This window comes from Eutrigla gurnardus (assembly GCF_963514095.1).
Source record: "Eutrigla gurnardus genome assembly, chromosome: 10".
Lineage (NCBI taxonomy): Eukaryota > Metazoa > Chordata > Actinopteri > Perciformes > Triglidae > Eutrigla > Eutrigla gurnardus.
Window position 1 is genome coordinate 20,221,539 of NC_139924.1, and position 12,761 is coordinate 20,234,299.

Genomic DNA, 12,761 nt, shown 5'->3' on the forward strand with positions numbered 1-12,761 from the left:
TAGGAATTTAAATAAGCATTTTATCTTATCAGCTGTCCTTTCTGGGGTATAGGTCATGTGTGTGTTAACCTTTCCTTAACCCACATTAACCCTTTTAACGTTTGAGAGCAAAGATAATCCCAACACGTCACTGCATGCCTAGGATGAAGCACCCACTGTGAACATGATGATTATCCTCCCTAACTATGCCTCCTACTGGGTGAGGTTATCCCTTTGCAGTATCACTTGGGATGATGTGATGTCTCAAGTAGCAGCTTGAGGTTTTCTTAGGTGAAAGACTGTGTTCGTTAAGCTCGCAGTAAGTCCAAATTGCGTCAGCGTTTAATAACAGTGTTCACAATGGTTGAGCTTGTTCACACTTTGGACATCATCTAATTACTAAAAGCAAAAAAAAAAAACGCAGGATAAAGATAGGTGAAGGGATTTCTGGAGTGAATAGTACGACTTTCATCACCATCATCATGAATCGTCAAAACTTTCACCATTTTTGGTCAGAAGCACCTGACATTTCCCCTTTGTATAATGGAGGATGACAGAAGGATGGAGAGTATAGCAGCATGATGGCAACAATAATTATACCTAATCATTTTTATCTTAAATCCTTAACTGATGGGCCACTTCAAGAAAACGCTCTCATGACCCCAAGGTCACTGGGTGGTTGCACGTTCAACTTAAGACGTGATTAACTCACAGAGGAGAGAAACAACAAGATTAGGCACCCACCCTGATCATTTGACCAGGCAGTTCTGTGCGTCTGCAGGCTTAAAGGCCTAATCGGACCAATCAATATGCTGAGATCCAGCCGACCCGAGAAGCAAGAACCTGAAGAAGCCTCTTCTTTAACTTGGGTTCTAATATGCAACAACTAAGACTAAAGAATGCTGAATCCTGCAGAGATTTATTTTAGATTCTATCATTTTAAATGAAAAGACATTCCAGACTGGCAAATGTGCCAAATAACCCCTGAAGTAGGGGTGATAAGATTATTCAGTGTCCCGCTGACAGATATACGATGAAAACCTTTCACACCAAACCTAAAGAAGCAGACCAGGTCCAAACATCCAAAAGAAACCCGCACAAAGTGCCACCAGAGAGAGAGAGAGAGAGAGAGAGAGAGAGAGAGAGAGAGAGAGAGAGAGAGAGAGAGAGAGAGAGAGAGATGGAAGAATGATATCCAAACAAACTACTAAGTGTCATCCAACAGCATCCAACATGCTGAGGAGAAACTGTGGCTACTTCATTTAGAGCAACAAACCATCTTCCCATCACAATTAACTGTCGTGTGAAAACAATACATTTTCAGATGGGAATGATTTTCATGTTATTACGCTTAGATGCATTTTATGTCAATTAATAAAGTAAAGTTAGATAAATAATAAATTCAGATATTAGCCGAATTAAAGATTCGATAAACGTTAATAAGCTTCAGACGTAATCAGAGCTTAAGACGTAAATGTGAACCTCCCTTAAATTAGAATAATGAGATTGCTTCATAATCTTCCCTGGTGGTTCTTAAACTGTCAACTGCTTAACGTGCTTTAATCTCCAAATTCAATTAATAAAATGTCAAACAACACATTGTTGATAATTGATAAACTTGAATCAGTGTTATCAGATACCTGGTTAGAGATAATGCTTTCACTCACACATTGTTCATCATTATTCATGTGTGTTTATTTGTGTGTGTATGTGAAGAACTCCATAGCCACCTTGCGATTGAGACTTAATCACTTTAACAAATTTTGAATTGTCCCTGTTTTTAGTAAATCTGCTACACATATTTGAAGGTAAACCTCTGTGGTAGTGCATTTGATGTACTGATCACATGTAAACTTGTGAATATACCCAATGGCACAATCTCTCAAACTATCAGAGTTTTCCCCTATATGTTGACAGCTCAAGGTAAAATGTTGTTCCTGTAGTGATTTATATGATAGTTTCCAACTGATAATAAGATCCTACCATCATATCATGCCCCCAGTGACTCTTGTCACATCGCTGGACAGTGAGTTTGCTTTCCTCCCGTTTTGGCCCTGTTTTACCTCACACCTTGTTAACCTTTGCTCTAATCTCAGTGAACCATCAGCATGACGCGAGGATAAGACAGAGGATAAGACCTCATCCCTGACGCTAGAACATCAGAAGCTCCTGAAGGCCTGATCTGAACTCCAGGAGCAAGCATTAGTCAGAGATGGATAATGGCACGAAGCTTACTTAAAACAAAAAAATAATACAATTTAATGTTCATAGTAAAAGATTGACTGTTAAATAACTTTCTCCAAAATGGCACACAGTTACAAAGACCTTCTTTCCCTCTTATTCAAACAAATCTGAAAATAAAAGTGCTCCAGGTTAATGGACAAATAAAATCCAACTGAAAATGAATTGCAGTATATCCCACTTCATCGAATGTTTTACTTTCACAGAAGATAGCAGGTGCATCATAACAACCATCCTGAGAAAGTCAGAATTGCTTCAAACAAGCTGCAATGTATCAGTACTACTGCACTTTTTTGCATTGAGAGCCAAATATGTCACTGTTTAGAAGCACTGAGCAGTCCCCTTCTATGAGCAGTTGAAAGGGGGGTTAGTGCAAAGCACACTACAGAATACCATTTCTGAAAGTTTGTTTAGTCATTGGTATCGATGAATGACTATCGACCATCAGATATGTTTCCTTATTTCCTCCAACAGACCCTGAGAAAGGAATAACTCAATAAAGCTAAGCAAGCAACGAAAAAAGCAGATGATGTCCTTGTATTGAGTTGGCTGATGTACCTGTTTGAGTTGCTTAATGAGGCTGCTGTTCTCTAGATGAGCCTTGAAGGCCTGGATGGTGGCTGCGCCGTCAGAAAACCGTCTGACAGGTGAGAAGCGCTCCATGGGGAGATGAAGGGTGTTACAGTCCTTATAGCTGGATCTGAGGAGGGCACCACAGGGAGCAGACACAAACAAACATGTCCACAAATACACCCACACACACACACAAAGACACAACACAACAGAAAACACAGACACACATCAGACATTCAGTCATACGGACACAGAAACAGACACATGAAAAGCTTGAGAACTTTCAATCCGAACAAAACATCACAAGTATCTAGCTGTGATATATTGAGTGTAGAACAGGGATTTTCACCTTTTTGTAAGTTAAGGTCCACATCCGATTTTTAAAAATATTTCAAGGAGCATAAAAAAAAAAAAAAAAAGGAGACTGTTCGATGTAATGACCAAAATAAATATACTGCTTCCCCTCAGCCATCACTGCCTGCCATTATTACACATTTAATGTATTTATGGTCCTATTTCCTCACTTTTCCAGCACTTTGTGGCTTCTACTGGGATTAACAGGGTTATCTCCCACATTACATTTTTGTTTGAAAAATAGTTTATAAAAAAAAAAAAAAAAAACATTGGCAAAACATGCTGGTCTCTACTAATGATGTGTTGTGAATGGCGTAGTGATATTCAAACATAACCGGTCATTAAAATTATGCATTTTCATTTGTAAACAATTTCTTTGTAAATTACAAAAATATTTTTTTATTTTTTTTAATCTGACTATTTGCAATACCTCCATGGCCCACTAGATGATGCCCACCAGTGGCCCCTAGCCCAGCGGATTGTAATAGCTGGTGTAGAAAACAGTAGGACAAATAAGCTCTTTTCTAAGCACTGAACAGAGAAACATCCGTCATCAATAGCAAGTTGAGGACATTAACTACTTTTCATTGCATAGTGAAGAGCACATAAACAACTATGAGTTGGCATGCACATGGCCAGCATGTCACAGCATCTGCTTGCCAAATAGTATAAACAACAGGCTCTGCCTACCACTTCATCCAAATACAAGTACATCTAGTACCTCAAAAGACTTTCTAAACAGAGTTGGACGGTGACTCTTAAGGGGGACAACGGCTAGAATTAGACACAACAGCCAAAACACAAAAATATAGCCTCTATTGGCAAGAAAAACACAAAGATGTAATGATTTAGCTTTGCAGGGTTGCTTATACAAAAACAATCTGCTAAATCGAACCGGTCACATACCTGCTCATTCCAAGTTTATGAGAAAGAAAAAGATATTTAGAATCGGGGTTTACTAGGGATGTGGAGTTATGTCTGTCATGTGCCACATCCCCCACCTCAAACACCACTATTGACAAAAAATATCCTTCCTCTTTGGAAGGTGCAGAACCTGGTGAGAGAACAGCCTCACCAGTGTGTGTGTGTGTGTGTGAGAGAGATCAGATGTGTGTGTGTGTGTGTGAGTGTGTGTGACAGAGAGAGAGACAACAAGACAGAGTTAGGCTTAATATGCCCCTCAATAATGTGAGTGTGTGTTTGTGCAAATATAGCTCGGAGCGGGTGTGTCCCCTCACCGGGTGTGTATGTCGGGGGCCCAGCCCGCCCTCTGGCGGGGGCCCTGGGGCCGCTGTGACTCTGCAGAGGGCTCGCCATGCGATGTGCTCATGAGCGCGTGCGTCGTGTGCCGCTTGGAGCGGTTCGCCAGGTACCTGGGCCGCAGGGAGGGGGGAGGACGGGGGTGAGGGTGGGAGACAGGAAGCAGCGCTGGTCAGCTCTCTGTCCTCATTGGCTAATGGAGATGGGGGGAAGGCCCCGCCAATTCCCACCTCTGCCAATGGGTGCCATCATTCATATCATCTTAGCCAATCAGAAAAACATAAAATTAAATTACACCATAGATGGATGTTATAGCTTATGGGTATCCCACAACCCCCCAGCTTCCAATTTAAGGATGGGGCTGGATCGTTTTTTATAGGTTTGCAAGCTTCAGAGTTAGCAAAGCTGTGTGAGAAAGAGTGAGAAAGTCCAGAGAATAATTTGGCACTTCCTGGAATGAAAGATATAAAGAAGCTCTTAGCCAAAGAGTTTGAAAGATAGGAGGGCTTGATTTGGTGGCATGTTCAGTTTGGAACTGTGGCAGAAGGCACTTGCGTGATGGAGAAAGGAGGAGAGAAGGGGTAAGCACCACAGCAGAGTGGCCACCTCCCGTAGGAAAAAGCAGAGCAGCCATGTGGCACTCACTCCCAGCAACCCAGGACACCAGCGAAGTCTACAGAAGGTGCTGTCTGAGGAGGACCAGCTGGGAAACCCTAACCCGGACTTCTGAATCCAACATCACAATTCCGTATATCAAACCTATGCCTAACCGTACACTGGCTTGATTTCATATCTTATGTCAAAGCTCTTATTCTGGATGATTTATCTGGCTTCTTGCATAGATACTTCTATTAACCTCCACTGCAGAGCTAGTTATTCAGTTAAGAGAATTTAACACGCCCGTCCAACTGCAAGATTTGCTGACTGGCTTCAAGAAATGGCATAACATTGCTAGTATTTTGTCACTATTTTAGGCCTGTAAACAGTTTGTCGCATAGAGGTGGTGATGCAGACCTGTATTTACTACTGTAGGAAATTACTGTAAATGATGTGAGGTAGCGCCTCAAGAGAATAAATATAAATCGAACTAATGATACAAACTTTTCATAAAAGTAATGTATTGAGAAAATTACTGAAATTACAATTAAGCCAGCCAAATTCTTCATACGGAACCCACCGACCTGTTGTCACAGGTTACAGGCCCTCCAGAGCGTCCAGTTTAGACAGCACCCCTGTGCAGTATACCCCTTCACCAAAAACCGTCATCGTGGGTTACCTCTGTACTGCCTCTTGGTCTGGCTCTCCGTCTGAACCCTCTTCATCCACCGGAGCTACTGCAGGGATAGGGTGCTAAGAGAGGCAAAGGATTTACCCGTCAACATTCCTACAGTTTATATGAGAGGAGAACATAGAAATTGCACACATATAGAAATGTAGATCCTTACTGGGCTGGCGACAAGTGGTGAAGGCCCACGGGGCCTCTTGAGGAGTTGAGCGTGTAGTTGAATGTTAGCCCCACCGTCGGAAGCTCTTCGACCAAGTGGCCCCATGCCGTTGAGCAGCTGCAGGGTGGGTGGCTGGAGCAATGACTGCTCCTGGAGGGTCAGCAGACCCACAGAAAGTCAGATTGGAGGGGGAAAACAAAAAGTTGATATTTTGACCCTCCATATTCATGTTTCTGCAAATAAACAAATAACTTCCAGAAACATTTTAATACTAACTGAAAGACCCCGGGTCCAAACTAACTCAACCGACTGTACCTTGTACTCCAGTTGCTGTGTTGGCTGCAAGCTCTGTGTAGGCATGAGTGTGTGCATCTGGCCCATAGTTGGGGCCAATGGGGGGAAAGGGGGCTGGGGCACTGCTCCACGAGGGAAACCTGGTGGCAGTTTCTGGTCCTCCTGCATATCTGTCCTGTAGTAGGAGAAGGGAGAACATCGGAAAGGAGTTTATGTGCTAGCTAAGTAAAATATAACCTTATGTGGGATATATTATTTAAATGCATCTTAAAAAACTCACTAGCAACTATTTTTTTTGATTGCCTTAAAACTTCACAACACTCTCTGATGGCTCAGTGGTTGGCAGAAACACAGCATCAACCTCACACTATCAATCTTAAAAAGAATGTTAGAATTTCTGCTTTTTAGATCTTTAAAGCTAGGCGAGAGACTGGAAAGGGCCTGAGCTGGAATCAAACCGGCAGTTAGGCGTTGATACATGGTACACATGCTACCAGGTGAGCAACATGGGTGCCTCCATCTTTTGACAACTGCCTGAAATAAATACAATTTTGACGGAGGGTTCAAACCAAATCTCTGATAGTATGAACGAACATTTGATCCTTACCTCAGAAGAGAATCAATTATGAAGTTTCGAAAGGTTACTTATTTTCACGAAATACATTTGTAAATAAAAATGCAAGGAAATGATTGATGATGACAGAGATTTTGATGACTACTCGTGATATTGTAGCATAACAGAAAATTGGAGCTTTTTACCTTTGGTCTGGTACTCCCACGGTGTGCCGCCTCATTGAAAGGTAGCGAGCCATAGCCTCTGGAGATGGTTCCTCCCCTTCATCACTGTCCAGTGCCATGCTGCCATCCGGCTAAAGAATAAATAAAAACACATATTTGGTCATTAGTAACGCCATTAGGTAGTGTGTAGCAACATATCAAAAGAACATATTCGTTTGAAATGTGTTTCATTTCTAATATATGCTTTAAAGTCCAAATCTTCTATTAAAATCCCTGCTGCAATGCAGTAATCTGACGCATTCTTGTGTTTCACAACATTTATGAGTCAGCTTTGAGGCTGTGTGAGTTCAGCTTAAGTGAGTGTGATAATGCGTGTGACCGTAGTGCGTGAGATGGATCCCATGCTACACTAACAGTAGTAAACTATACAATTAAACTGTAAATACTGGACAGCCTGTGATTACAAACATGCAAATCGTCAATATGAAGATTGGACGCTGTTGCCGGATCCTAGCCTGTTTATGGTGGATGTTGACCCTCACCACCGGCCACGCACTGCCAGTGTGATGCAAACACGTGTGCGGCCTTGTTGGCTCACCTCAACAATCTGGTTCTCCGGGTTGATGAGCTGGACATGGGGAACGGTCATGCTAACAGGATTACCTTGCGGATCCGTCTGCTGGGCACACGCACATACACAAGCACACACACACACACACACACACGGGTCGTGTGAGGATTGTACTTATTTTCTAGCAATCCCATTAGTGCAGTGGGATTGGCAGATATGGGTTAAAGCAATTAACTCAATCAGTGGACAAACACAATGACTACTGTAAGTTAGACTGATAAAACCAGTCCAAATGTGCCCTTCATCAATGTCATTGCTACAAGCTCTCGCAATCAACTGTTAAATGTATGACATTGAAGAATTTAACAAAAAATAAATTCTCCAAAATACTATAAAACCGTGTTAAAAGAGATTGACATAGGTAGGCTGCAAAGCCACTGTTTTATCATGCAAACAACAGCGGACAATTAATTACCTGTACGGCGTTAAGGGGATAGCTAATGGAGCGCGGTGTGGGTGGGGCAACACGCAGGGTCTTGTGTTTCTTGAGACGGTCAGCCAGCAAACTGTAGATGGCACTGTAGTGATCGTATGCATCCGTTTGTAGGGACTAAAGAGGAAAAGACAGAATACATATAGGTTGTGAAAAAAAAAAAGTGGATCCTTGTGAAGTTAGATATACTTAAACACTTAACCTTGACTCATACCTTTAACAAAAAGCGATACAGAGGATCTAAATAAATCAGTTTAATTCAGCTACTCATTTGTGACCAACCTGAAGTGTGCGTTCTCGATCCAGGCCCATCTCACACATGGCTATCAGCACCTGCTCATTGATGAGCTCCATCTCTCTCTCGGTCTTCACCTGCTCACACTCCACTATCAACTGGAAAAAGAGAAGAAATTCAAGTCAAAATGTCATAAGAAAAACTTCCATAGACTTTCATTTCACCGCTTGGGCCACCGTCATCCGACACCAAGGTAGAAATTACTTAAAAATGATTTTGCTTTAGATAAATTATCATTACATGACCCTGCCCTTGGTGATGAAGATATTGACTGCTGAGGTGCTCTGACTTGTAGAGGGGTCTTACCCTGTCGAAGTCTGGGTCTGGATCTCCTAGTCTCATCCATTTGTTCTTACAAATCTGCTCCATGGTCAACCGTCTGCTGGGCTCCAGCACTAACATGTGCCTGATCAAGTACTCACAGTCTGCAATTACACACAACGTGCATCACTCAAAACATCAATACTGAAAATCATCCATATAAGTCTGCAGTTCTTTTGACATTTAAAAAAAATTGACTTGAAGTACTACACTAATCAAAATATTTTTATTCTTTGTAGGCTTTGATTGTAGATGTTGAGATACATATTTCCGCCATGAATGACAGACAGTTCTCAACCCACTCCACTGTATATCCGTTTACTCAATATGCCACAGGAATGGTTTAAATGGTCAATTCGACAAATGTTCTTATTGTAAGTCACTTTGGACAAAAGCGCCTGCTAAATGCCCTAAATGTAAATGTAACAGTGGTAAGTGCTTGATACTAAACAAATAGATTTTTGGTGAAGTATCGCTTCAGACTTTGCTTTGCCCTAAACGTTATGACTTATAGCACTGATACTGAAGTATGCATATTGAGATGGAAATAGGGTACTTTTAATAGGGTCTTACCTGTGGACATGAAGAAGGGGATGCGAAACTTGCCACTGAGGACACGTGCCCGCAAATTTTGTAAAGTGCTGCCGTCGAAAGGCAGGGCGCCGCATACCAACACATACAACACCACACCTAAGCTCTATGGAGAGAAAAGACGAGAGAAAAACAAATTCCATTCAATTTTAATTTTTTAATATAGAGCACCAAATCGCAAATTTGCCTCGGAGGGCTATACAGTCTGTAGAACAACATCCTCTGTCCTGGAACCCTCCATTGCATAAGGAAAAACTCCCTTAATAAGCCCTTTGACAACAAGTGAGGATGTATCCCTCGTCCCCTCATCCCCCATGAACAGAATGCAACAGATGTCATGTGTGCAGAATAAACCACAAAAATTACAACATAGTCAATCCATAAGAGTACATAAAATTTAAAGAAGATTTCAACAAACAATTATTGTAATTATTAATAAATCCAGAGCATTCCAGACTATTGAATACATTGTTATTTAAGACCTTTCAGGGCCTTTCCTTTACGCTGGATATTTTTTTGTCTTCAAGACAATTAGCTTCATCCTGTCCTGCAGACCAACGGGCTTATGCAAACCTAAATGTCTACTCACCCATATATCTACTTTAGGTCCGTCATACTCCTTGCCCTCAAAGAGTTCTGGTGCAGCATAGGGAGGGCTGCCACACCATGTCTTCAACAGCTGTCCTCGAGAAAACAGGTTACTGAAGCCAAAATCTGAAAGGGGGGTGAGGAGAGGTTTATTCAATCGTATAACTTCATTTGACAAGTAAATTTGACGAGTAAATTAAATCAACCCATCAAATCCTCCAAAAGCACATGTTAACACTTGCCTACGCCCACTCACTAAGACAGACTGAAATCAAGTTTTCCACCCATACATTCTTATGTACAAACACACACCTGCGATTTTGATGTTAAGGTTGTGGTCCAGTAGCAGATTCTCAGCCTTCAGGTCTCTGTGGACGATGTTGCGGCAGTGACAGAAATGGACTGCTGCCACAATCTGTTTGAACTTCTTCCTGGCGTCCTTTTCCGCCATACGCCCATGAGCCACCAGGTGGTCTGCGTGCACAGCAAAAAATGTACAGTTTAGGAAGTTATGGGCCTCAAATTTGAAATACGCAAATGAGTCTGTTGTGATTTAACCGAATAACTTGCAACATTTAACCATCAAGGAAATACACAAGATTTTTTTGACGCTTTAGAAAGCAATAGTGGGGAACTCCCTTACCGAATATCTCTCCACCGCTAGCATACTCTGTTACCAGATAGATCATCCTCTCCGTCTCCATCACCTAAAAACATAAAGAAATTATAACAACCAGGTCCTACAGACGCCTTTTTCAGAGGAAAGGCCAACATATTATAATAGGCGATTCACCCGTTACACAACTGGATGAGTAAGCAGCATTTGACATACATACAAGAAGACTAAAATAGAATAAAAACTGCCATTCACTCAGTGTAATGTCCAATGTATGCATGTGTGATTTCAACGTTACGTGTTGTGGACACGTGATCACATTAGATTATGATTAAACTGCTAGGGTCTGTTGCAGACAAGCTCTGTGGGTGACTTAAATTGTACCTGATAGAGGCGAATGATGTGGGGGTGCTTCAGCAACTTCATGATTTGCACCTCTCTGAAAATCTTTTTCAGATTCTCATCGTCCAGCTGGGTCTTATCCACTATTTTTATAGCCACCTGGAGACAGAGAGACAAGAAAGGGATGGATGGAGAGAGATAAGAATAGATGATGAAGGAGGGTGAAATGAGAGAGAGCAAGATTGAGGAGGAAACAGTGAGGGAAGGAGGAAGTATGGAAGACAAAAAGGAGACAAAACAGGAAAGAATGTATCATACATTTTGTAATATGTTTACCTGCACTTGAGGGTTCAAAATAAAGACAATACATTCACATTAATGATATTTAGCCGACACTTAAATTGCAGGCAACAATTCCCCAGCACCCATGCAATATTGGTATGATGACACAGTAATCATGGAAGAGCAAAGTGCCAAGAAAATAACCAGCAACGCGGCTAAAGGGAGGGTGTGAGTCAGACATGCAATTCAACATGACCTGGCACCACTAATCCATTAACGAACGCGCAAAAACAAGTCAAGAACAAATTATCTACCACTGACTGGGTCGGAAAAACAAACAATACTACAAGGAGATGTTTGCATTTCTTAAGATGGTGAATAGCACAAACTGTGTGTTTCCCTGCATTCCAGCTTGTTTGGGTAACCTGACCTGTGCCACGACCTTCGACTGCAAGTACGACTCATGCATGATGGCTCAGCCCTCGACAGTGGCTCTAGCACATGGACGATCATGATGTGTGACAGCAGCTTTACGCTGCCACTTAGGAATAGACAGATGACTTTAATGACTTAATCAAGCAAAGTTAATGGGGCTGCCACAAAAACACAGCTTCTTCAGAAAAAAAAATAGATGAGCCAGTACAGTCCGAGTGTGTGAAAAAAGGAAAAGTATGCATCCTGCAATGACACGTACACACAGCAGCACCTTATCTATTAGTGCCATCCTGAGCTGTCCCTTTCCTGACAAGAGACACGAAGAAGGCAATCTGAAGCTCAACAAGGGCGACTTCCTATTGTAGGCAGGAAGGGGAAGTAGGGGAGAGTAAATAGAGGGCTCCTGGGAGAGCGCAGAATTACAACAGTGGCATTAATCCACATCACCCTTCAAGGGCATCTTATAACTGTGGAAAAGGTGGATTGGTATTTTCCTACATGTACTAATTTGCAAAGACTACGTTTATATAAAGTTTATTTGATTATACATTATGCATTATTCAATCAGGCATTTGTTCTGGGTGAGCTCTTAATTTAAAAAGAGTGAGCATCTTTTTTTAATGAATATGGTGGAGTGTCACCTCGCTTCTAAGAAGTTTATAGCCCACCTAATACAAGTACTCCTGTACTTTTTGTTTTGGCAAAGTGCTGCTTGAAAATACGGCAATACGGCCTGTAAAGACACCGAACACAAGCAAAAGTAGAGATTAAAAATAAGTATTATTAAAACTCTTGCCATGCATGTGTCTGTTTGGAATGTGTCTGTGTGGTATTTTAAGCTCTAGGAATCTATTCTCGTCATTGGCAGTTAACCAGTTTTGTTGATGTAATCGCTCTCCTCTGCATCTTAACAACAGGATATCTGTATCACACACACACACACAACACACACGCACACACACACACACACACTCAAATGTATGCCGACATCTGACTACACATACTCATTATGCTGATTTTGAGGGAGCTCTTCTGAAAATGGGGACACTGGGCTACAACTACAATTGTGCAGAGAGGCTTGTTGTGCGCTGCCTAGTGGGAGGGAGCTTGTTCAATTGGCTAGATGACAAGATGGAGCAGTTAGCTGTCACTCTGGAGTTGCAAACATTTCAGGTGTTACATATTGGTCACTCAAATACGCCATTACTCATACCATAGAGATTTGATGATTGGTAACATGCCTGACTATCACTGCCAACACTTAACAACACTTTGTCGTGCTAAAAATCATACACCTAGCTAGCTAGATGATGGGTGATGCCAAGTAGTATGTACTCTGCAAA

The 12,761-nt window shown here is 41.8% G+C and overlaps 1 protein-coding gene across 3 annotated transcripts in view; it reads right to left on the reverse strand.

Moving 5' to 3' along the window:
• Positions 1-12,761, reverse strand: part of sik3 (SIK family kinase 3) — a 32,287-nt gene that overhangs the window by 8,512 nt on the left and 11,014 nt on the right. Inside the window, exons 2-16 of one of the 3 annotated variants that reach the window (XM_084018810.1) lie at positions 10,744-10,860; positions 10,387-10,450; positions 10,056-10,217; positions 9,745-9,869; positions 9,138-9,261; positions 8,550-8,668; positions 8,231-8,341; positions 7,931-8,065; positions 7,483-7,563; positions 6,906-7,015; positions 6,168-6,321; positions 5,853-6,002; positions 5,684-5,757; positions 4,386-4,520; positions 2,779-2,920 (exon numbers count right to left, since the gene is read on the reverse strand). In XM_084018810.1, the coding sequence (XP_083874936.1) occupies positions 2,779-2,920; positions 4,386-4,520; positions 5,684-5,757; positions 5,853-6,002; positions 6,168-6,321; positions 6,906-7,015; positions 7,483-7,563; positions 7,931-8,065; positions 8,231-8,341; positions 8,550-8,668; positions 9,138-9,261; positions 9,745-9,869; positions 10,056-10,217; positions 10,387-10,450; positions 10,744-10,860 (1,803 nt within the window). The remainder of the gene's footprint in view (positions 1-2,778; positions 2,921-4,385; positions 4,521-5,683; positions 5,758-5,852; positions 6,003-6,167; positions 6,322-6,905; positions 7,016-7,482; positions 7,564-7,930; positions 8,066-8,230; positions 8,342-8,549; positions 8,669-9,137; positions 9,262-9,744; positions 9,870-10,055; positions 10,218-10,386; positions 10,451-10,743; positions 10,861-12,761) is intronic. The other 2 variants (XM_084018811.1, XM_084018812.1) reach the window with 2 other exon arrangements.